This window comes from Vulpes lagopus, chromosome X, assembly GCF_018345385.1.
Source record: "Vulpes lagopus strain Blue_001 chromosome X, ASM1834538v1, whole genome shotgun sequence".
Classification (NCBI taxonomy): Eukaryota; Metazoa; Chordata; class Mammalia; order Carnivora; family Canidae; genus Vulpes; species Vulpes lagopus.
The window spans coordinates 10,850,386-10,877,356 of record NC_054848.1 but is presented as its reverse complement, the minus strand read 5'-3'; the positions used below and the strand labels follow the sequence as shown (position 1 = coordinate 10,877,356).

The following is a 26,971-nucleotide window of genomic DNA, read 5'->3' as shown; positions in this document are numbered from 1 at the left end:
AAGTTACTTCTAGAAAATAATGAGTAATAGCTGCTATCAAACAAGACCCTCATAAACTTGAAATGATTTTCCATATCTGGGCCTTCTCTATGAAACTTTGCACGAATAGCCTAATAGGAAATCATCTCTTCATTTGTTGGAATCCTGTAGCATTTTATCTGTACTTCCTAATGTTACTTAACTACTACTTAACTATTTCTGTCTCATAACATATATTATTATAATTTATAACTATTCATGTAATGTCTACTCTCCCTGCTAAAATTTTTGACGGTAGCACCCAAACCTGTTTCATCTCTCAACTTTTCAGTGCATGCAGTAGTTGGTATTTCCCATATAGTTCAGACTCAGAAGTTATTGACTAAGTGAATAAATGTAGGAATGAGCAGTCCCATTGAAAGCTCATTCTCAGCTTGTTACTCATAGGATTTTATTTCAAATATTGACTTCCAAAGCAATGACCACAAAATTAGTATGAAATGGGATGAGCATGAAAATTGATTTCAGGAAAATCGAGCTTTAAATTTAGTTCTATTGTTTCTTTTGGAAATACTCTACAAATCAGAAATATTAGTTTTGTCAAAATGATGACATAGCTCTTTATAAAATGTGCCCTTAGCTGGGTATATTCAGAGGTATAGCATTTAAGGAAGAAATGAATTTAGAATTTAGTTTTCATGCTCATACTTGCCAAAAATAAAAATTAAACAAAACTCAAGGAAAGCAATCCAATTTAATTGCTAATAAGCAAAATCAAAGCAATGGAATTACAACATAATATCTAGAATATTATAGAATTCTTTTAAAAATATTATAAACACTCAACAATGCATTATGTTAATTATAAGATAAAATACAATTGTCATTTAAAATACATATTTAAAAATTAAAACATCAAAAATAATTCATTTATTAATAATTTGCTCTTATTTAGAATAAAAATAAACCAAAAGGATAAAAATTCATTTCTGCAGGTGATTAATTACATTTTTATAATGTTAAACAAACAAGAACATCAAACTTTTTGGTTTCTTTCTAATTGAACAAAGAAAGTATCCACCATCTTTGATATGTGCACTTTAGAGTGCTATGATCTTTGTTAATTTTAGATAAACATTTAAAATGGTTTTAAAAAAAGGAAACTAAAATTTTCTGATGTATTTAATTAGAGCCTCTTGTCACAACGTTGAAAAATGAGAGCGGTCTGAAAGTCTATAAAATGGCATGTTTTATATTGAGATTCAAACTTCACTTTGGGAGTAGGTATTCAAAATGAAAACCAAAATTTTGAATAATCATTGACTCTTATATGAATTTTGGAAGAGACTCATATAAGCCAAATCCATCATTTGCTCTTGTATTCATTCCCATTCACACTCCCACTTAAGATAAAATAGGGAATGTAGCAATAATCTCTGACATTAATTTTCTTTGTGGAATAGAACACAAATGAGGAAAGTTTTCAAAAGTGGCAAACAATATATAAAATTTAAACTACTAAATTGGCTAGCTCAAAAGAATGCCAAAATGAAATGAATACTATACATGTTTCTATTTTATAATAAAAAGCCCTTAAAACTTATTTAAGATTATACAAACATCTAGATTTCCCACAGGCTTAACATAAATTTAAATGAAACCTACCTTTAAAATTTGGCCTGATTCTTGCATCATATCCTGATGTCCTTCCCATTAATTTGTCCAAGAAATCTGAAGGCGATAGGGTCTGCGAAGGTTGTTTTCCAGACCTGGAGTCATGGTCTTTGCAGAAAGCCGTCCTAAACACACAATTAACTTTATTAGCAACAATTCCACTCTCATTGCCTGTGAACTAAGGCTCATAGAATGTTTGACATCATGTTTTGTTAATATATATGATATGTAAGAAGAAAAAGAAAATTACAAACTTTTTGGTCAGCTTCTGAATTTGTATGTTCTCTAAAGTTAACTTTAAATGATGAGAGTTAGAAATCCTGAGTCATATCTCCCAGATGTCCAAACTATAGCCATAAAGATGTTTAAGATGACACAACATGCATAGCTTATATTGTAGATTTTATGGGCATATAGTTAAAGCTATTTCTTTCTAGACTCATCGGAGAAATGAAGACGATAATTTCTAAAATGTGATTGTCTTGAAATCATTCCCCGATGACTGTCAAACAATTCTTCCAGCAATTTAACCCTTAATACAAGTCTTCTACTTTTTATTAAAAATATATAAGATGGGAAGAACAAAGTAAACAGTAAACTATTCCATTGCTTATTTTCTCACCTGCTAGATTCTGTTCTAGCTATCAACTATTAATAATTTTCAAAGTATTATCTAGAAGAAAAGCTTCACTTGGAAATTTAACTTCATTTTAAAATAGGTCAACAATAAGTGTGTCTGTACTTCTATTATTTTATCAGATGTTATTTATATGTTAACATTTAAATTATTGACTCTCCAGTAAAGTATTCATGAAAAAGAACTTCTAAATCATTTGTCTTCTGCATTTTCAAAAACACTAAGTGTTGATTGGAAAATCTCTCATATTTTCATTTTCCTTAAAGGGCTTATAAAAAGACCCTATTTGGTTTGTAGTGAAATGAATTCTTTCACAATACATAGTGGTTGACTGTTTCTTTCCTAAAACATAATATTTTACAAGCTTCGTTTTTAATAGTTTAACAAATAATCTTGTCAATTATATCCCTGAGAAAATACCACATTTTTGCCAGTTTTTCAAAGTAGTATTAAATGCAAAGTATTAAGTGCAAAGAGGATTTAAACATTTGGTAGGAGTTAAAAATTGATATGATCATCTAAAAATACTCACATTCCCATATGTAGATTCATCTGATTAATCAAGTATTATTTAATAATGATGGTGATGGTGGTAATGAAGGTGATGATGATGGTGGTGGTGCTTCTAATGAAACCGAGCCTACAGTTTTTCTTAATCATAGTAGGTGTGAACCTGAAAGGAACATAGTGGGTTTTCCCAGTACTCATAACAGTAGCTATATGTTTCATTTCTCTTGGTTCTGTGAAAAAATACCATAAAAATTTGGTGAAAATTAAATGAAGAGTTCTACACTTTATTGTATGAACAACTCCTGTCTCTCTGCTGTCTTAGAACCTCTGCCATTAGAATGGCTATTTCAGTTACTGGTAATCATCTGATATTCTGAAGTATCAACTGATTTGATAATTTATAAACTAGGTAGAAAATGCACACATGCAAATAATGATTTCCCACTCTTTTTAATTATGCATAGTCCATTTCTCATGCATACATAAATACAAAGATGTCATATTAATTAAATTTTAGTAGGCATTCAGTTTCCAAATATACTGAGCAGTGGAATATAGTGGTAAAATGAGGTTTTAAATATTTTTGATGTTTCAAGAAATTTCCTGAATTGTAGTGCTCATAGTATGCATCTAGTTGCTGAAATACAATAGAAGTTTCAAGTTGACTGAGAATTAAGATTCTTTTCTATTTTATATAAAATGTGCATGCTCCTTGTAAATTAATCCAATCACTTCCACTATATGATAAGCATTACATCTAATAATCATTTTAAATGACTTTCAGAAGAATTTAAAAGCAAAAAAAAAATCATGATTATATAGAAATGTAAAGAGCATGCAACTCATTAGACTTCCTTAATATCACGTTGCCTGTGAAAATGTGTTGCAATGCATAGAGTGAGGTTATGGATCATAAAACTTGCCTTTGTGAAAATTTACCACCCTCCCACCATAATTACGCCTTTTAAAAGAACAAAAGAAATCTAACTCTCCTCTATAAAATTAAAAAAATATGGTCCAGGGCATAGAAAAATAGATAAAAATGTATGACACGTTCTCTTTCAAACAGTTTTCATGGGGAAAATATCAGCATGCAAAGTCGTTTCACCTACCTGAAGTGGTTTGTCTCTAAGAAAAATGCAAACAAGGCTGTCAAAATGTTCACTAGCTGCCGGTTCATTCCTGTTTCTGTGATGCTTGTGGAAAATATCCCCGAAATGATTCCAGAAAGAAGCTAGGACAAAGTATCTATTTATTGTCCGGATTCGAAATCTGGCAGGAATCTAGTTTCCTTGAAAATCAAAAAGAGATTTGGGTTTGTACAGTTTGCTGAGAAAAAACAAAAAGTGCCAGTCCTAGGCATCATGGTCAAGTCAAACCAGGGCTCAGGACCATCAGTTAACCAAGGAAAGACAAAGCCTTAGAACTGATGGATTCCCCAGCTGCTTTTCCTGAATAATAAAAATGCCGCTACCTTAATCGTATCACCATGCCAAGGGGGCTGGTGACAATGCCATGCTGGAAGTCAGGTTGCTGTGGCTTTTGTTTTATGTCCTTTCTGTTTAGCAAATCTCTTTTCTCTAGAAAATGTTCTCTTTTCAAAAGAAGTTGTAAATGAGAGAGGAGAAAGGACTCTGCGCGCTGGAGTGGGCACGGGGAAAGAGGGCAAAATTGCTGAGATCCTGTGCTGGAATGAGAGCTACCGAAAGAGACGGAGACGTGATCTTACCCAGCCTATAAATTTCAGCACTCGGACAGCTCCTAGCTCTGAAGTGCGCATGTTTCCTTTTTCAGGCGCCTGGGGCGGGGGTCGGGAAGAGGCATTCAAGAGGGGGACAAGCCTGATGTTCAAAGCAAAGAGTGTCTTACTGTTCAGCGAAAGGGTGCGAAAGAGGAGCGCGATGACGATCAGGGGAGAGCAGAGGTCAGGGTAGACGGAGAGGGTGAAGGAGATTAGGGTCTGACCCCTAGAAATGCGAGTCTGTCCGTGGGTAGGCGGGCTGGGAGTTTGAAGCAGAAAAGGGAATACGGCCAAGGAGTGGGAAAGGGAAATTGGGGGAAGCAGAAAACAGAATCTGGAGTACGGAAATTATAATAGAGGAGTGGGTAGTTCACTCCTTGTCAGTGGAACCGAGAGGCAAAAGAGGAGTCCTGTGCTGAAAAGGAGGGGACGTTTTCTTGGCATAGAGAAGTCCGTGTGCAGAAAAAGGTTCATAAGGATCAATAATTTAATTTAGAAGCCCTTTATGCCTTCCTCGCCCCTTGAGTGTTTTCGTTTGATTTTAGCCGCCTGTTCCCAAAGGATCGCTACCTCTCTACTAGGGAAAGTCCCTTCCGCTGAGCTTTCTTCAGTGGCTTAGAATCCTTGGGCATCCTCCTGTTTAAGACAATTTGTAGAGGAGGAAAAATACAATAATAGGCCAGCAGGGGGCACTAGCAATCTTTTTCTGCCCTGATTAAAGGTTAGAGTAGGGCTTCTCCGTAAGAAACGGAGAAAGAAAGGGTGAGACTGAGGGTTGAGTTTTCATCTGTCCATTCCAGTTGTTAATCACCAGGGAGGGCCATGCAACAAAGTGTGGATGTTCTTCTAAACTGGCTAAGGAGACAGAAAATAGTGAAAGTTTATAAATCCTATACAAAAGCATGACAGGTAATCTTGCTATTTCAAAGTAAATTTACAAATATTATTATTACTAAAAGAGGAAAAGAAATGCAAGTAATTAGCAGCTTCTGGTTAGGGGAAATGCAAAATACATGTTCTACCATGGTTGGGTGAGTAACCTACTATTTGCTTGTAAAATATATCTTGTTAGTCACCTTGGCACTCTACTGCAGGCCTTAATTTTAAAACAAAATGATTAGTTTTTAGTCCATAAATGACTAATCTGCCCTTGGATTAATTAAATATCATAGCAGAGTAACAAAGGATTCTGTATTTTTAAAAAGTAGATTCCAAGAAAAAAAATTACGAATTCTTATCACCTTTTAATGTTAATATGAATCACCTGAAGATCCTGTTAAACTGCATATTCTGATCTAGTAGATCTGAGGTGGTGCCTTAGATTCTGCATTTCTAACAAATTCCTAGCTGAGGTTGATGCTGCTGGTCCACTGATCCCACTTTGAGTAGCAATGGTCTATATGACCTGTTACCAAATTCCTGTCCTACCAAGACATTGAGAGCATAGGAACCTCTCTTTAGATGAAAAGCAGCAAGTGCCCAAGCATTCTGCTTACATACAAAATCAATTAATTCTTTGGATGTGTTCTTTTAGCTCTCAAAGCCCAGAAAAGGTGATTCAATATAAAAGGAAAATAGTATAGTGCAGTGTGAGAGACATCCCGGGACTGCAACTTTGAATGTGTTCACTTCCAAATTCATCTACATCGAAACTCTAGACCTGATTTTATCCCTACAGACCTGACCCAAAAATAAAAACCAATTCTTGGAAATATATTTCTTCAATTGATGCTGTGGAAAAATCGTATAAGAACTTTTTTATGTTCAAGATTCTTTTCAAAAGAAAAACATATATGTAAACATAGAAGAGAATGATTTGTCCCACGTTTCTTTGAGGTTGTAATGACGCTTAAAGCAATACAGTCTTGCAAATCATTTCTTTCAATGGCAGAGTCTTTTTATTAACTGGGAGTAGGGGGAGTAGGGGAACCTGTGACAAAGAGGCTCTGGCCAGCTCTGAAATCACAGCATTTACTATTTTAAAGTTGGAAGGGACTTTAAAGAGGGTCTAGTCTAGCCTCCCCATTTTACTTTTCAGCTCTTTTCAATTTGGATTCCAGCTCCGTCAATCCATAGAAACAGCTCTCACTAAGTCTTCCAATGCATTCCTTGTAACTAAGGCCAAAGGATATTTTTCTGTTGTCCTCTTACTTGACATTTCTGTGGTCCTGAACATTATTTGTCTCTTTTCCCTTCTTTTTAAAGTTATTTTTATTTTATTGTGGTAACAACACTTAACATGAGATCTATTCTCTCAACAGATTTTTAAGTGTACATTACAGTATTGTTAACTGTGGGCACAACATTGTACAGTGGATCTCTAGAGCTTATTCATCTTGCATCACTGAAACTTTATACCTGTTGATTAGCAACTCCCCCTCTTCTCTGTCCTTAGCCACCTCCAGTCTGCTCTCTTGAAGCACCTTCCTCCCTTGACTTCGTGATACAGTGTACTCCTGCCTTGCCTCCTATTTTGTCTTTTTGGCAGGCATATCCTTCTCTACCTGGCTTATAAAAGTTAGATTTCCTAAAGGCTATATTCTAGGTTCTCTCTTATACTATGCTCTCTTAGACAATATTTTGCACATTCATACCTTCCATTACCTTCTTACACAGATGGTGCACAAATATATAAATATATATATGTACAAGTTCTATCCAGACTTGTACATCCAACTGCTTCCTAAACAATTCCTGCTGGATGTCTCAAAGGCTTCTCAAATTCCCCATGTCAAAACCAAACATTTAATACTTCCTTTAAATCCATTCCTGTTCTATTGTGCTTGTTTCATTGTTGCCAACCAAAAGCCAAGGCATCATCTCTAAGATTCCCTCTCCATCATATACCATATTTAGTTCTTCACCAAGCCCTATTGAATTTTATCCCTCAAATATTTCCAAAAATCTGTCCACTTCTCTCCATCTCAACCTCCACAGCCCCAGTTGAGCATTCCTTTTCTCTTCTTTGTATTGTAGTAATAGTTACTTTACTAGTCTATCTGGACCAACAGCTCATCCTCCTCCACCTCATTCTATACACTCTAGCCAGAGTTATTTTAAAAATCAAAATCTGGTTGTATCATTCCCGCTGAGTGACACTATGATTTTCTATTGATCTTTGAGTAGAACAGAAAAACCACCTAACATGACCTAAAAGTTTTGGATGGTCTGGCCCATGCCTACATTGTCCATCTTGTCCCCTACTTATCTCATTTCTTCCCTTATAGCTATATTAGTGTCTTTTTAGTCCCTCATGCTTGCTATATTGCTTAATCCCAAGGAATGCCTATCCTTCCCATTTTGTCATGTTAATATCAACTTATTTTTCAAATCTCTGCCCAAATGTTATTTCCTCAAGAAGGTCTTCCCTGGCCTGTCAACTCTCCTTATTATAGTCTTCCTTAGTACTTGGCAGACCTGAGTCAAAGAGCTTATCACCACCATAGCATGTATACATGTGTATGATTAATTGCTTAAATAATGAGCTTTGTAACGGACAGGGACAGCATCTGTATTAGACCATCATTGTATCCTCATACATTCACTGATAATGACAATAATCACAATGGTTTTGATGATGATTAGAATACAATTTTTAGAAGGCATCCAGAAGTGCTTCTTAAAGAAAATAATATACTTAGATATGTATAGTTCTGTCCAAAATTGTCACAGGGAATTAACAAATGAAGAACTGTGATTATTTGAAAGGAAACCAAGCTCAGTGGCTCATGAGTTTATAGCATGAGATGAAAATACAAGACTAGGAGTCTGATATCCTTGATTCTTGTTCCAGCTCTAACATTGATCAATTATGTGACCTTAGGAAAGCCATTTAATCCCATCGAGCCTCATTTTCATCATTTGTAAAATACAGATGATAATATTTCTATGTAAAATACTACTACATGGAATAGCTGAGGATGTGTTTTTAGGTTCTTAATCTCAGTTCTTAGCATCTATTGACTGCTAAACTTCATGTTTTGACTTTATCCCTTGGGCAATTCCACTTTCAAGCACAGTAAGTCTCAGGAGGTTAGGAAAAGTCTTATTTGCAATGAAATGGAATCCTGAAGTCCAACGTACCTATGCTTCTAAATCACCAAATAACTACTAGTTGAGGCATGTGGCACCCTCATTTGGTACTCTTCTTATCAGAGCATTGAGAAGATTCTGACCCATCCTGTAATGTCATAAAGATCAATACACAATATTTGTCTATATGATGCTCCATATTAAAGATTTTAAATAGATATAAACAAATAGAGATATGTTTTATGAGCAGCATCTGATGTTCAGTATCATTTACTAACACTGACAAGCTTCTACCATATACAATACTTTATAGTTTTTAAAATACTCATACTGTGTGGTAGGCAGAATAATGATTAATAACCATTTTTTTCCAACAAGGAGTCTAAAAGTTCGTGTACATTGATGAATTTTCCCAAGTCCACATGATTATTGACAAAGTCATGCTTTCTATATTTACTACCCAGGTGAGCAGACTTATTTCTCATCATATGTATAATCTTATTTTTGAAGTCACTGAAAACCTACTATATATCTATTTTTAAACTATTTTTATACTATGTTTATTAGTCCATTGTAGTAGGTGCCCCATTCTTGAGGGCATTTTGGTCTCCATTATATTGAGATCCAGTTATCCACAATTGGCAAATGAAAATCTTGCTATTAAGAGTCTCAAAGTTGATTTCCTTAGGGAAAGAGTTCAAAGATATCTAATATATCAATATCCTACATCAGATCTCCTTGTGAACTTTTATGAGCCTTTCTGTAGAGAGATGATCCTCCTCAAATATGGACATTTTTCCCTCTACTTAAAAAGATGAAGTAGAGACTAAGAAAGGGTTTATTAATTTACAATTGATACCAACCAAGAAGCAGAGGTTTGAGGCAAATTAGAGAGGGCAAGAAGTTGTTTTACCAAATCTTTAGTTTCTTGAAGATGCTTCCTCACAGAGAAAAATGAAGTCAATTCCATCTGATGTTCAGTATCATTTACTAACACTGACGTGGGGCTTGTGAGATTAGTGATTAGTGATTGCTGTTCTTTGACGATATATAATATCCCAGGGATCAGGTAGAGAGTCTACCTCTTAAGTTTGAGATCTCTAAGCTACCACTGCAGGGTCAGCAAATGGCTCTCAACTTTCATGGCCGCTCACTGGCCCATATGTTCTTTATCCCTTTGCAATTGTTGTGTTAGAAATGAAAGGCACACTATAGAGCCACTTTGTTGGATTAAATAAGTTGCTAGGAGGATGGGAACTTAAAAAAGAAGGTAAAAAATGAACCATAGTTCATGTTGATTTGTGCAGGCTGCCAGAAGCACTAGTACTGATGAATTTATAGCGGTTTTCAATGGCCAGCATTATCCACAGAGCAAGGATGCCAAAGAGCTGATTCGCCCTGCATTTATTTTCTTTCATTTTTAGAAACCCAGTTTGCTTCTCTCTTCTTTATCTGGTGGAATGAATAAAGATGCTTAGCATGCAGAGATGCAAGCTTCAAGGCCATGAAGTCTTAATATGAAATCACTGCTCTTCCAGGTTCCATGCAGACAATTGGATGTCTATCCAGAGCATTTCTGGATTAAATTACTTAGAAGTCAGAAAAATCATTTTAAGATTGGAACTCTCCTGCTTATTAGTGTTCCATGTTCACAGACCACAAATGTGTCCAGCACTTGAAACAATTTCTATTTCTAGCGATGATTCATACAAGTGATTGCTTCTCTGTTGGCTGATGTGAGAGATGCAGCATTTCTTTTCATAAACATCAAGTGGGCAAACAATAATTTGGAGGGTAAATCAAATGTAATCTCACTTGACTATATTAGAAAGGTTCCTCCTTTGCTACAATTCTAAAAATGAAAATAATGAATAACAATAAGATTGATTTTTACAGTATCACTTGTCTTAGGATCTCTTAGGTTGTGCAACCGACATGAAAGCTGCCTCAACACCACCTTCATTATCATGATACCCTTGCTGAAAATGTCCTTCGAAGAGTTCTCAGATGTTAAAGTTTTGTTATTGACTTTATTAATGTTTATCTCCCCTCCCCATAAAATGCCTCTTGGTTCACAGAAGGCTGAAGAGAAGCTGATTTTGAAAGAGTGAATTATTTTAACTTGAACAATAGCAACAGTTTTTACATCTGCATTTTGAAAGAGTGAATTATTTTATTTTGAACAATAGCAGTACTTTTACAAGTGCAGGTAAACTAGCACTTGGTAGTTGAAGTGTAGTTCCATTCATTATATTCAACGATGACATTTTTATTATTGTTGTAAAGCATAGCATAGATGCCAACGGGGTAGTGCATGTGTAATCAAAGTCCTGCCAATCATCCAGTCAACAAATAATAACGAAGCACTTACTATATACAAAGTACTGTATACTTCTTCAAGAAGAGGTAAAATAATATATTATTTCTGCCCTCCAGGGACTTATGATCTGTATGTGAAAATAAGAAAAATAAGTCCTATAGAGGTGGGGCTCTATGTCTAGCTCTCATCTGAGGAGATCATCTTACTGACACTCAAAAGCTTCAGAATGTAGCATTCACCTATGTATTCCTCACAGTCTAAACTCTGGTTCTTAACTTGGCAAAATTAATCTCGTCAGTGCCCCAAATATGTTACTAATTAAGGATGTGACATACTAACTCCATAACAACTAAGAACCTGGCATATAAACCAGCATGAAAATATAGCTGTCAAGCTGCCAAGTAACCCGTGTAGGCTGAGCAGTGTATAAGCTTTTTGGGTGCACACTGCCTGGGAAGGCTTCATGATAAACATGGTTAGACTAATGGGATCTGACTGAATGGTTGAAATGTAAAAAGGTTGAGTAGAACCTGTCTCAAATAGACTGACGGATCCATCTCCAATTTCCTAATACCCATTTGTGAAACTGAATATTTATATTATCTGTTCTCATTACTCATTTCTTGGATTGGGATTTGATTTATCTCTCAGACTTCTTTTTTTATGCTCCATTTATAATCAATTCCACTGCTAATTGACATATTCATTGCTTTTTGAAAATGGTATATTATGAAATATTATATACTTACAAAAATATTTGTGGAATATTCTGTCTCTTAGATTAACTTCTATCCTGAATATTTTGTTATCATTTTCTTGCTTTATTATTCTAACACATACACACACACACACACACACACACATTGTTTAATTTCTCATCCTTTAAACTGTACCTAAATTGAGTGAGATTGTATTCTTCCATGGTTTGCTTTGTTTGGCCAATATTATGCTACTACACATAGCAAGAATCCATTCATTTTCACACCACATTGCTTCATTCTGTGAGCATTCCACAATTTACTGATCCATTCTACTGCTGATAGACTTTTGGGTTGTTCCCAGACTTTTTGCTATGATAAATAATGCTGCATAATATTATTATATACTTTCTGCTGTATATATGCATATTTAGAGGAATAAAATGTATTGAGTCCTAAGGTATGCACAGCTTCAATTTTATTAGATGATGCCAAATTGTTTCCTACAGTGTTGTAACAATCTGCACTCTCACTATAGTGTAGAAAAGTTATAATTTCTTTATATCCTCACTAACAGTTGATGTTGTTAGACTTTTTAATTTTGGCCAATCCAGAGACTGTTAACTAGCATCTCATTGTGGTTTTAGTTTGCATTTATCTAACTACTAATGACCTTGAGTACCATTTCAATATGTTGACTGACATTTGTATTTTATCTGTGAAATACATTTCTTTTGAAAACTATTCAATTAGGTTGTTTCCTTTTCCTAATTTATATGTAAAAATTATTTATTAAGATTTTACTTATTTATTTATTTTGGGGGGGCAGAGGCAGAGAATCTCAGGCAGACTCTGCACTCACAGGGGTTGATCCCATGACCCTGAGATCATGATCTGAGCCGAAATTAAGAGTTAGACTGACTAAGCCACCCAGGTACCCCTGTGTAAAATCTATTTTATAGCAATTCTTTGCTAGTTGTATGTTTTACCAATATATTTTCCAATTTGTGGCTTTTCATTTTTGTGATATGATCAATATGATAAAATTAATTAGTTTTTCCCTTACAATTTTGCTATCTTTGTCTTATAATAGAAGTATCAATATTGATATTATGAAGAGGGGACCCCTGGGTGGCTCAGCGGTTTAGTGCCTGCCTTTGGCCCAGGGAATGATCCTGGAGTCCCGGGATCAAGTCCCACATCAGGCTCTCTACATGGACCCTGCTTCTCCCTCTCCCTGTGTCTCTGCCTCTCTCTCTCTCTCTCTCTCTCTCTCTCTCTGTCTCATGAATAAATACAATCTTTATTTTATTTTTTTAAATAAAATCTTTTTAAAAAGATATTATGAATATATGTTCCTATATTATCTTCTAAGGTTTCTAAATGTCACTCACATTTAAACGATTAATAGCTAGAGTAAATATTGTCTATTTTTATTATCTATGTGACTGTCATACACTTATAGTTGTTAACTGATGTGTGTAGATCATATATGGAAACAAGAATTAGGTGCTCCCCTTCTAAGAATTTGGAAATTAAAATGCCCTATAATATCAATATAGCATATTAAAGTGTAGATTTGCAAAATCACTTCAAAGAGATAAAATGGTTCCTCATCCAAAAAGACTTGACCATTGTTCAAGTAATGTATGACTGTATAATAAATGATCCAAAAACTTTTAAGGCTTAAAACAACAATTTATTACTATTTCTCAAGGTTTCATAGGCTGAGTGGGTTCATCTGGATATTCTTGTTTAAGATCTCTGAAAGTGTTATATGGAAGCTGAGGCTTGAGTTACCTGAGGACTCAGTTGTGTCAGACTTCCAAGATGGCTTGCTTACATGAACAGCATTTGTTTTTGTTTTTGTTTTTTTTATTATTATTATTTTTATTTTTGATAGTCATACAGAGAGAGAGAGAGAGGCAGAGACACAGGCAGAGGGAGAAGCAGGCTCCATGCACCGGGAGCCCGACGTGGGATTCGATCCCGGGTCTCCAGGATCGCGCCCTGGGCCAAAGGCAGGCGCCAAACCGCTGCGCCACCCAGGGATCCCATGAACAGCATTTGATATTGGCTATTGGATACTGGATGGGAACTCACCTGGAATGGTCAACTAGAGGACCTACACATGGCCTCTCCCTGAAGCTTGGTCTTCTTCCACTTTGGTGCCTGGGTTATGAGAAGGTGTGTCCCAACAGTGAGCATTCCAAGATAACAAGGAAGATGCTGCTGCAAGGATTCTTATGACATAGGCTTAGAAGTCATCTTATGTCACTTCTGTTGCATTTTACTGGTTACACATGGCCAGTTCAGTGTCAGTGTGAAAGAAGACTTCTCTAGGGTGTGAATAGTAGAAAGTATCATTCATTGGGCAGTTGTCTTTGAAGATTAACTACAAGAGCCATGTCAAAGAATTACCAGTATTAATATTTGCAGAGTGCTGTGTCATCTTCTAATTCAAGTAATAAATAAGATTAGATACACTGAAAAACCTCTCAGTATAAAACACCTAGGATTTGTGGATATAATGTGTTTTTAAAGGCAAAGTTGAACTGGCCATGTACTGAGAGAAATTTTCAGAAACCCAAAACAAGAGCACATGAATCCAGAGTAAAATTCAAATGCTAAAGATAGGAGCTACTCTAGAATATCCTTTAATCCCCGAGATTAATGGCTTCCATTTTAATGGCAACATGGGCTGGGACAGAGGAGGAGGGAGAATAAGATAGAAAGCCTAGAGCCCAGGCAAGGTAGATGGTCTATGTGGAGACCCTCTGTATAAGCCATACAAAAGGAGAGATAGCACAGAAGCATTGCCTATCTAAAACTTGACTTTAAATGGAGCATTATCTGAGAATTTGTAACCAGAGGAAAATATCATATAGGCTTGTGATCCCTACTCTATAATCCAAACACCTCAAGCCGAGAATTAATTTAAAATTGTTCTGAATTGGTGACTTCAAGTATCTATGGTGGAAGCAATTCTAGTCTGCTTGGGGGAAATGAATTTCAACACACACCTCAAGGTTTTCCTTTAGCTAAAGTGTAATAGATATAATGATTTACAAACACAAATCACAAAGCCTATGACAAAACAAGGTATGCATAAGTAAGAGTTGGGAGAAGCAATGAGTAATAGAATAAGACACTCAAACACTTCAGATATTAGAATTTTCAGACTTAGAATAGATGTATTAATTATGTTTAACAGTTGTAGAAATAAGAAGTCAGTAAGAAATAAGTAACTCAAAAAGAACCAAATAGAATATCAGAAAATGAAAATTATAATCTACACTTAAAAGTCAATGAGTTCTTTAGATATCATATTAAATATAACTTATGAGATAACTAATGAACTGGAGGATAAATCAGAAGTGCTATCTAGAAAATAGCACATAGAAACAAAGAATTTGAAAACATAAAAGAGAGGAAATGTGTAAGATAGAGAACATCTAACACATGTCAAGTAGGAGCTTCAAAGAAATAGATTTCAGGAGCAGTGATTTTTGAAGACAATGGCTAGAATTTTTCAGAATTGATGAAAAACTCGAATCATCAGAATCAGAAATTCTGGTGAAATCCAAGAATAAATGGAAAAATTACCATACCTAAATAAAGTGTACTTAAAGTGAAACTAAAAACACTAAAGAGTAAGGAAAAAACCCTGAGATCAGTCAGAAATCAATTTTAAAAATACTACGTGACAGCAATTAGATGGACAGCTGAATTTTTAGCAATAATAAAAGGAAACGAAGACAATGAAATGAATTATTCAGTAAACTGAGGGAATATAATGTCAACCTAGAATTACATACCTGCAAGTTCTTTAAAAAATGAGTAAAATAAATATATTTCCAGACAAACAAAACTGAGAACATTTACTAATAATGAAACATCCAGAAAGGAATAAAAGAAAATTAAAAGTTGGCATGAAAGAATATTTTAGGAAAAAGGAAAATGACTCCAGAAGGAAGGTATAAGATGCAAGAAAAAGTAGTGAACAGATAGGTAAATGTGGACAAATAATAAAATCCTACTCAAGAGAGCCAGGAATAGTTCCCAAATCAATCTGATTAAAGCTATACTATGATACCACATTAGGATAGAGCAAAAAGAAAAATCAAGGAAGACGAAGATGAGCAGAGAAAATAACAGAGAGAGTAGAAGGCCAGAAGGTCATCCTGACAAGTTTTTAAATGCAAAAAAAAAAAAAAAAATAGATGAACGTCTTCAACTGGAGAATCAGAGGTGTTCCCTCTCCATCTCCTTCTCCCTGCCCCCAACTCCAGTTCTCCAAGAGCAAGATGCTGGGATTAGTTCACTTTATATGGGAACATTAAAAGACAATTTAACTGTTGCCTTCAAGAACATAAAGTCCATTTTCTAAAATATACCAAACCAGCATATCTCGATTTCCTTTCAGGACAACCAGGTAAGGGCCATGGGTCTAGGATATATAAATGTTGGAAATTTTTGCCAAATGGCTGACTGTAGGACCAGACAAAGAAGAAATGGGTGGAATCTCCATCAACAAAGATTTTTAAAGAACATGTTGGTTAGTCATAAACCCACTTCCAGGCTTATTCATCTATGGCACATGATATTATTTGAAAATTTAGAAGATGTATATCCAAGCGCTAGCATCCCTACTTACTAGCTCTACAATCTTAGACAAATTATTAATTAATAGTTTCCTTTCAGTAAAATGGGAGGCAATTTCACCTTCCATGTTCACCACCTCTGGTTATAGCAAGGATCCAGTGACATGGGTTACAGGGCTATATAAACTTCAAGGACTCCAATAAATGTAAGTTGTTACTCTTGAATAAATGCTTTCATTATCACAATCACATGAAGCTATTTATGTAATAGCCTCCTTAATCATTTCCTTAATTCTAAGGAGAGGATTATAATTTGTATTCAGCATTTCACATTGACTTAGGAAAATAGAAAAAGAGAGAAATGTATTTTTCAATGATGATGAATAGTATATACAAAATATATGTGGATGAAGAAAACAAGATCCTATTATTTTTCAGATGGGCAATTATTATATGAGCTTCTGGAAAGAAAACCTAATTCAAATTTTAAGTTACTAACTTTAATAATAAAACATGTTTAATAGTCATGCCAAATGACTTGCATAGATTGCTAAATATGGACGGTGGAGAATTCAATTGACATAAAGGAAAGGTCTTCTTGTCAGAGAAAAATTTTTAAAGGGACCTAAGGATAATTTAATGTAACCATAAGACTGACTCTGGAAAATACTGAGTTGTGTTTGCTTCTTGACCAGCACACCAAGAAATGTAATCAACTCAAGAGATTGAAACAATTGAGTAACCATTCATCTTTCTCCTTTTAAAGAAAACTATTTTTGTTATGGATTGTAATGTCTTGAAGATAAGGCCAAATAATACTGCAAAACTAAATCAGTTTTAGGTAAATATAAGACAAATCTAGTTGTACAGGCTTCCATCATATAATTAGAAAATAAGCTTTTACATTTATTTATAGGGTACCATAAAGAAAAGATGAATCCAGTTCTCAATGTCATGTATACAAAGTCACACTGATACAGATAATAATGAAAATGAAATATGAATAATGGATGATGAATCATTTTCTTGGGTCTCCAGAAGCCACTTAAAAATTAAAATGAAAGGATGCCATGATTAATCTTTTGTTACATAAGGGCATTGAAAACAATTTTACTGCGAACTTCAGACCCCTTGATTCTGTTATGTTAAATAGACTCATTATCCCCAGGGGTTTATTTTTTCACCACAGAGTCCCAGTTCCTTGTACCAGAATTGCACACTCCTTACTTTCCAGTTCTGTCTGTCAGTATATTCTCTTCCCAGCATCTTCTCATCAAGAATTTATGGGGCCTTTGGGCACTCTCTTTTCCCTCTATGTCCCTCCAGATTTCCTCTCCACCCTTCATCCTGCTCTACCCTCTGGAGGCTGACATCGACGGATTGCACAAATGAGCTGTATTGACATCTGGCTTTTAGTTTATTCCAGCCAATGGGAGGGACCAGCAGGAGATCAGAGTTGGGAGGGAAAGAGAAGTTGGAATATTTATTTCATCAGCTCCTTTCCAGCTGGGCAGAAATTTGGTAGTGGCTTTGTTCTTCTGTTGAAAGCCAAATTCAAAGAGACAGAAAATAGATTGGTGGTTTTTAGAAATTTGAAGGAGAGGAAAATGGAGAGTGATTGCTAATGGATATGGGATTTTGACGGGTGATAAAAATGTTCTTGAGTTTGGTTGTGGTGGTCACAAAACTTTGCAAAGACCATTTAATTGTGCATATTAAAAGGGTGAATCTTATGATGTGAGAATTATATCTCAATTTTAAAATGGATATAAAATATACAGGGGCACCTGGGTAGCTCATTTGGTTAAGCGTCTGACTCTTGATTTTTGGCTCAGGTTGTGAGCTTGGAGTTGTGAGATTGAGCCCTGAGTTGGGCTCTGCACTGAGCATAAAGCCTTCTTAAGAATCACTCTCTTTCTCTCTTCCTCTGCCCCTCCCTTTTCCATGCTCTCTCTCAAAAAAAGTGGCGGGGAAGGGGCGGGGAACACCTGGGTGGCTCAGCTAGTTAAGCTTCCAACTCTTGATTTTGGCTGAGGTCACGATATCAGGGTCATGAAATCGAGCCCTGCATCCATGCCCAGCATGGAGCCTGCTTGAGATTCTCTCTCTCTCTCTCCTCTCTACTCCTCTACTTGCTTGCTCTCTCTCTCCCTCCCTTTCTCCAGAAAAAAAGAAAGAACATATACAGTGGACTATTATTCTGCCATAAAAAAGAATGAAATCTTACCATTTGTGACAACATGGATGGACCTTGAGGGCATTGTACCACATGAAGTAGGTCATACAGAGAAGGACAAATACTGATCTAACTTATATGTGGAATTAAAAAAATAGTTCATAGATACAGAGAACAGATTGGTGGTTGCCAGAGGCAACGGTAGGGAGTGGGCAAAATGGGTTGAAGGGAGTCAAAAGATACAAACCCCCACTTTTAAAATAAATAAGTCATGGGGATGTAATGTACAACATGGTGACTATTGTTAATAATACTATATTGCATATTTGAAAGTTGCTAGGGGAGTAGATCTTAAAAAGTTCTTACCACAAGAAAGAAATTCTTTATAACTATGTATGGTGACAGATGTTAACTAGACTTATCGTAAACATTCCTCAACATATACAAATACTGAATCATTATGTTGAACATCTGAAATTAATACAATATTATATGTCACTTACACCTCAATTTAAAAAATGGATAGACATTTCAAATTAAACTTTTGTAACACAAAGCAGAATATATTGATAAAGAAAAAAGGAAAGAAATACTAAAAACTGAAATCATAACACAAAAATACAAACCAAGAAAAATGAACCATTTAAATCAATTAAAATAAATAGGAAGAAAGGCCACGGTTCCTTTCCAGTTGTAAGAGAGCAACTGCAAATAATTGCTTACAACTATAGCTTACAACTTACAACTACAGCTCTTTCCAGTTTCCAGTAATGGCTCTAATCTGGAACCTAGGATACAGGCCTAGGATAGTAACAGCTCCCTGATGATGTTGGCTCTTGGGGGTTTTCCCTAGTTGGCTTCCTTTAATCCTGACCACAGACCTTTGTAAATGGTCCTTTTAGCAAACCCTTTTCATTTAATCCATTCAAGTACACCCTCTCTTCCCATACAAAGCTAGGACTTCTTCCCATGCAAGCCGCCATTGCCCATGAGATCATACCCAAACTCTTCTCTCTGACGTTTAACTCTTTCACCCTCCTGATTTGCAAGCTGTGATTCAACATTATTTTTTCTTCTTCCATATCACCTGTAGCACATTTTCTATGCTCTATCATGACTTTTCACTTTGTTTTAAATTTATATATAATTATTTAGTTAAGTGTAAGACATATTTCACCTAAAGATGACACAGAAATCCATTCTTCGTACTTCTCATAGCTTGTAGTCCAGGAAAAGGCACCAACAGGGAGCTGGATTTGAAATTTTAGTTCATTATTTCTTGATTTGCTTCTTCTCCTTTCAAGCCTTTCTTATTTACTTTGAATCTTAACCCATGCTTTCATTCCTATTTTTCTCCTGGATCCAGTTCTTAAAACCCTTTATAAAGCCATAAGTTATATAAGTTACTGGTGACAAATCAGAAGACTCTGAGTTTATGGGTCTGAATGTCTTTTGCTCTCTCAATGTAACAGTCTGAATTATGTACCTTTCAGGGCACAATACAAAATTCATCTTAAAGTTGTTTTGGCTGATCAAAGAAAGGAGGTCAGTTTACGTAGAAAGTGTTATCATATTTACTTAAACTAAATGCCATTGTTAGTTTTTTATTGTATTAAAAAAGAATCAAGTGAAGGATGCTCAGGGGTCATGTAGTACCCAAGGCTGTTGGTCCAGGGAGGATAAATAAAGATGAGCCTGGGGTGGATTTTTACAGCCAGATTCCTCTTTGGCTTTATACTTCAATCTATTACAGCAATGTCTCCTTTTATACCCCGAAGGGCCAGCTTGGGTTCTTTAAGACATGGCCAGAACACATCCCACAGATGATAGAGGGAGGGGAGGACTTCTTTACTGACAGTAGAAGAGTCCAATTTTATTTTCCTGGTAGTAAGCTTAAGAGGCACTATATGTATCAATCTTTAGAGGGGAGTGAAAGGAGTGAGGGGTAACTCAGCCCCATGGAGTCTGGGGAGGGGGTGGCTTAGATCGGGCATTCTGGAGCCACCCCACTTATGGAGGGCATGGCATTTATTTCTGGTGTCATCTCTGCAGCACGCTGTAGTAGAATGAGCATTGAACTCTGGAGTTGAACAGCTCTGTGTTTGAATTCTGGTCCTATCATTTCCTAGGACCAGGCATGCTGGACCGAACCAGTAATGGAACACAATTCCTAGAGGGATTCTAGTTTTGATGACTTTGAAATCATTTATTCATTCAACAAGCATTCTTTTGAGTGTCTACTATGGTCCAGGTCCTATTCCGGGCATGGGAGATATTAAAAATGGAAGCAATATGAAGTTCCTAACCTCCCAGAATTTATCATGACTTTGCAGGCTGGCCTCCTCTCCAGCCATCAATTGACCCTAAACGGGCTAGATGGCACATTGCCCCTCCTGTGTCCATAGGCAATCATGCAAAATGCACTAATTAAATGTCTCCATAATGACTCTGTGCTTCAGGAATGGCCTGGTGCCAATGCCTTGAAAAGACTGCTCCAAATGCCACTCTTGTCCTGAAGCTAATGGATAAAGTGACCACAGCATACGCCTGGAATTGATTGTTTTCTTTAGATTTAATCAAGCACTTCTCCCCTCCGCCCCCCGAAAATGTTAATGCTTTCTTTCTACTATAGCCACCATACCTTAACATGAAAAGATTAAATTTCCCCTCTGACTTTTAATTATCCCCTGACAGCTTTGGGAAATGGCACGGGTAACAAATCAGAAATGCCAGTTGGCTTTGGAATGCATCCTGTGTGCTTTTGAAACAGATTTTCTGAGTTATGTTTTGAACAAATGTTAACGTTAATTTGTGTTTCCTTAACAGACACCAACAGATGAGCAGGAAAGGGAAAGAGGTCCTTCATGAATGTGGTGATGTGATGGGAGAACTTTCAAGGATTAACAAAACCATGAAGGTAATTGGCCAGCAGAAAAAGGAGAGCTCATGTAATATTTCTTAAGAATGTCTTTCCAGGTGATATATGCTATGCTGGACATCAGACATTTCCCAGTTAGGGTCCATTCCATCTATAGCAGTGCTTCTCTATCTTTGGGAAAAGACTTGTTTGTTTGTTTGTTTGTTTAAGAAAATTACCAGTCTAAAATGCTAACTCTCAATTTCTGTACCTTATTTTTTTCTATCACAAACCAGTAATGAACAATTAGCACTGGTCCATGAAGCATACTTTGAGTAGCCCTGTTCGATGTAAATAATAGTTACCACTTTTCAAGGAGCAGATATTATGCCAACTATATTACAAATGTTATAATTTCATCTTCACAATAATCCTGTGAGGTAACTCTTCTTTCCTGTTATACAGATTTAAAAAATGAGGTTTAGAGAGTTCAGGTAATAATCTGAAAGTCACAAAATCAGTCAATGGTGGAATGTTTCTTTCTGACTCAAATTTATCTGTCATCATCTTTTCTTAAGGATCAGCAAGTAACAAGTTGAGTAGTTTGTAATGTGCAGGGTTATTGACAGAAGAATGATATCATGGAGAATCAGATCTGATAGTCCAAGGTCATAAATTAACACTGGAAGCAAAAGACCAGGAGAACCAAGTCAGGCCTGAGTCAGGTACTAGGTAATTAAAGATAGGAATGGTTGAAACTGGGTTGGTTGCTGGACTATCAAGTGTTCCTTATAAACAGATACCCCAGTAAAAAAAAAAAAAAAAAAAAAAAAAAAAAAAAAAAAAAAACTTGAATAAAAGGTTTTGCTTTGGTTAAGCATTTTTTTCTAAAGCAACCAAAGATATTTTTATTAACAGCTGTCACTTGATTCTTCCATCACCTTCCAGTGTACCATCTGAGTCTCACTGTAACTCAGTGGTCTTAATCCTTTTAAGGTGATAGGGTTATCAATACCTATCCATAAAGCTTTATTGTACATGGCAAAGAGAGGAACACATCCTTTGCTATAGTGTCAGGCTCAATTGGAGGGTCTTTATCTTGAGAGAGACTAAATGACCATGGGACCATCCAGGGTCATCAAGTTCAAGGATGTGTCTCTTCTTTATCAAAACATCCTCTTCAAAGGGAAGCACATCTGATAAGATTGACAGAACTGGGGGGTAGATCAGTCCCTAAGGCTGGGAGGTGGGCACAGGATGATATTACTAAGCCATTTACAGGAATAAAAGACTTCACCAGGGAATTAGCTCCTAGAGAGATGCATAGGAAACAGTGTGGCAACTTAGGGCTGGATCAGTCACCTGGGAGCAGGGGACATTAAAGCTAATAATGGAAACTACATTGGAAGCTAAAGTAGGAGGAAGAAATGCAAGGTGGAAAATGATACAGGAGAAAGTGGTGGGGGTGTGTGTGGTAGGAATGCACTGTCAAGGCAGAGATGCAAGGCAAAAGGGAAAAGCCAAGAAAAAAAGAGTCTCTGAGCAGGGGGAGGTAGTAGGTCAATTGGAGTAGATGAGGCCAAAGCATGTCCCAGCCTCAGGGTTTGGCCCAAGGTCGAATAAGTATGATATCCAAATTGTAGAAAATACAGGAAAACACACACTACAAGAAATCAGTCACTCACATTCCCACAACCTAGAGATGATCATTTCAGTATGTTTCATATGCATAATTTGACTTTGAGAGTCAGCAAATCCTGACCACACTGATTCCCTGTGTTCCGAATAGTGTATGTGTGTGTTGGAAAGAGGGAGAGATATTGAGGCCAGGACTCTGAAAATAGGGGCAGCTAATCCAGTTCTGAAAAATAGTGATAATGTTGCGGATGGCCAAAGCATCATGGGATTTCTGACCCGGAGAGAACTTGAAGATCATCCAGTTGGTGGTTTTAAAAGTCTGTTCTTCAGAACTGTGTAGGTTTGGTGCAGATGCCTCCGAGGCTAGCTGGCCATGGAGTGGGGGAGGGTTGAGTGTACAACAAAATGATTAGGCTTATAGGTCTCCTGACCTGTCTTCAACCCAGGGGCTCTGCTTTATCTCATGTATATATTCCTTTCTGAGTAAGATCTCATTTGAAGAAAGGAGTCTACTGCTTTTAAAAGAGGAAAACAAAAATGATTAAAAGTCATTGCTCTAATGCCCAATCATGTTGCACATAAAGAAATGGAAATCTCCAGAGACAAAAGGACATTTAGAAGATCCCATGGCTAGGTATGGTGGTTACCAGGAGTGCTCTTGATTCCCTAGGCCTTTTCTGACATTCTCCCTCAAATAAGCTGTGTCCTTTGGTGTCCTTCTTTAGAATAGGCCTCCTCTTCCTCAGAAAATATCTGGTCTTGGCTCAGGATTATACAGCCATGGGGTCATCTGCCACCTCTGTTGTCCCGGGTCTGAGAGGTTGCTCTGGGTATAGGATTTCGGGTGCTAAAATTGGAAGAGGCCCAGACCAAGCAGGACACTCTCTCAGGAAGCCCCAAGGCCCGGATCTTTCCTTATTAAGTACTCAGGATTCCTAACTAAGTTTCCATCTCAGTTTAGATTCTCAGAGTCCTTCAACCTTTGAATCCTAATCTTTGAGCCTGGCCTCCTCATTTTTGCTTCTTGACGCCATGGTTTCTGATTAATAACCTGTGCAGAAGCATTCCATCTGTTGGCTTCTTTCCACCATGGAGAGCACCCTCTATCTAGCCTTCATTTTTTCCCCCTCTGAGATCTGATCACATGAAGTTGTTTATGTCACCATGTGTCACCTGCCCTCCACGTGAATTCTAATAACTGCTGGCTACTTTCCAGATAAATCCTGCCAAACTTTTGGTATATTCTGGAAGTTCCGAGACCCAAATTCAGACTTCTGTTAGTTTCTTTCCATGACTGCTGACACTTTAGCAAATTTTTATTTTGACTGGTGGAGGTCAACTACACATCTGATCCTCCGTGCAGTATGTGAAATGAGTTCCCAGACCTATCAAATTAGCAGGGGATAACCTTTTAAAACTCCATTTATCAAACAGCTAGAAAGAGTCTCTTTAGACCACTACTAATCAGTGTATCTAAATTTTTCCTACCACTTAGTTTTACCTTCAAAAGAGTTGCTACATATCATCCAGTGAAGGTTTTGTTAAGTAACTCAAGCATGGAATTTTAGTGTCTCATTTGAGGAGAACTCTGCCAAAGTGTTCCTGTTACTCAACTCAGCATTTGGCCTGTGGGGAGAGCCTTGTGGCCTCTGCTCTGCTCATCTGCCCACTCAAATCTATTCTAGGCTTACTTCGTAGATTCTGATCTGAACTGTTTTTCAGAGTTCCAGACATGTTCTTTTCAAAAACAAACAGAAAAGAACTGGTTTAGCTGAACTCTGTGTCTGTCCTGCTCTCTCCAGCTGCAGCAATGGCACTCGGGCCTAAGTGCTCAAGGGATGTGATTAGAGACATGAGATGGCATTGAAATTCGTGCCATGCAGCATTCAAGTTCAGCTAGCATGTGAAAGATTATGGTGCTTTTCTTTCCAATTAGTAAACACTGAGTTGTATTTTTGTCTCTTTCATTTTGTGTTTGTTTGGAGGGGAAAAAAAATCACTTTACTTCCTTCTAAACTTATAGCTAAGGAAGACAGACGTCAATGGTGCTGCAAACATGCTATGGGAAAGAAAATACATAAATCAACATATTTCCTATAGCAGCTACATCAGTAGAAGAAAAGACTGGATGGGAAAGTCCCCTAGTAGTTTTGAAATTGAATTTAGGTTGGTAGCTCAGAGCATACTATCTTGGGACTCATCAGATACCAACATCTTTTGCTGCATATGAGAAAAGTGAGAATCAGGGAGGTCAAAGTAGTGGTTGTCCACTCTGGCTGTACACTAAATATATCTGGGAACTTTAGAAAATAGGGCTGCCTGTGCCCCCCTTCCAGAGCCCATCTGATTGGTTGGGGATGGAACCTGGAATTGATGTTTTTGTTTTTGTTTTTGTTTTTTAAAAAAAGCTCCCCCCAACCCCCGCCCCAGGTGGTTCTCATACGTAGCCAAAGTTTAGAATCCCTAAACTGAGTTTAAAGCTCAGTGGCAGAGTGGGGGGTAGAACAGAACCATGTAAATCCCAAATCAGAAATGTGTCCACTGCCCCCCATGCTGCCTCCTTACAGAACATGGGCTGTTGGCGTCGCAGAGAGCATTGAAATAGGGCGAGCCACACTGCAGAGGGAAAGTGTGGCAGCCAGGAACTGTTTGAATAAAAGGGAGAACGCAAGACCCATGTTAGTCACATTCAGGCATTTCCCAGGAGACACAGGACATACAGGGAACTGCTGCCACACTACATAACTCAGGTTGACTTCAGTCAGATCTTACTCTGATTGTGGTACCCTCTGGAAAAAGATACTCATCATTCAGCAAATGAAATGATGGTAGAACTTCTTCAGGAGGCAGATGCTTGTAATCCTCTTCCTTCCCAGAGGCTTCAAGGAACCCAATCATTCCTGCAAACTCCTTAAGTCAGCAGGTCATTTGTTAACCCCTCTTTTGCCACCCTAACATTCTGTCCCCTGTTACACAGTGGTGACCTAGAATCTGATACAGTGCCTGACCTATAGTTAGTTCTCATTATTTGCAGGTTCCATATTTGCAAATTCACTAAAATTTGTTTGTAAACCCAAAACCAATATCCGCAGAGCTTTCATGGTCATTTGTGGACATATGAAAGGCAACAGAAAATTTTGGGTCTCCCAAAGCGCATGCATACTTCCAGCTGAAGTTACATGAGACAAAGTTTCACTTACTTGGTTTTTAGCTCTAACACTATAAACAAGTGTACATTTGCCAGCCAACTTAGTGGCACGATCTTGAAATTTTTGTGCTTTTTTTGGTGATTTCACTGTTTAAAATGGCTTCCAAATATAATGCTGAGGTATTGTCTAGTGTTGCCAAACACAAGAAGGCTGTGATGTGCTTTATAGAGAAAACACATGTGTGCAATGAGCTTTGTTCAAGCATGAGTTATAAATGATGGTGGCCATGAGTTTAATATTGATGAACCAACAATGTATATTGAAACAGAAATATACATAAGACAAAGTTATGTACTGGTCAGTTAACAAAAAATGTTATGATCAGAGACTCTCAGGAACCTAACTCTGTATTTTCCCTAGAGCAATGTTTCAGTATTTGCTAAATTGGTATTCAAGGTAACTTCATAGATCATCACTACTGCAAATAACAAGAATCTACGATATATGATAAGTGCTCAAGAAATGCTTATTGGGCAAATGAGCAAGAGAACAAAAACCTCACATCTGCATATTTTTATGTATACAAAATTGTATGTGTATTCGTAATGAATTCAGCGCTGGTGCTGGGGCCTCAAAGATGCCAAAAACAGCTAGCCTTTACTGAGTTCTTACAGTGAACCAGACGCTTTACATGTATTATTTTATTTTATCCTCACAACAGTCCTAGGAGGCAGATGCTTATTTTCTCCATTTTTCAGAGAGGGTAACCGAGGCCCAAAGAAACGAAAGAACTTGCTCAAAATCCCTCAGCTAGGAAGCAGTGAATACATATTTGAACCCAGATAGCTTAACCATTGTTATGAGCTGAATTGTGCTCCCACAAAACTCATATGATGAAGTCCTACCCTTGAGTACCTTAGAATGTAATGTATTGGAGACAGGGTTTTTAAAGAGGT

General features: G+C 36.8%; 1 protein-coding gene across 3 annotated transcripts in view; it reads right to left on the bottom strand.

The window, feature by feature from the left end:
• GLRA2 (glycine receptor alpha 2) overlaps positions 1 to 4,448 on the bottom strand; it is a 174,328-nt gene extending 169,880 nt beyond the window's left edge. For 2 of the 3 annotated variants that reach the window (XM_041741048.1, XM_041741050.1), the window contains exons 1-2: positions 3,913 to 4,448; positions 1,645 to 1,778 (exon numbers count right to left, since the gene is read on the bottom strand). In XM_041741048.1, the coding sequence (XP_041596982.1) occupies positions 1,645 to 1,778; positions 3,913 to 3,980 (202 nt within the window). In that variant the 5' untranslated portion in view covers positions 3,981 to 4,448. The remainder of the gene's footprint in view (positions 1 to 1,644; positions 1,779 to 3,912) is intronic. The other variant, XM_041741049.1, reaches the window with a different exon arrangement.
• Between the last annotated feature and the right edge of the window lie 22,523 nt (positions 4,449 to 26,971).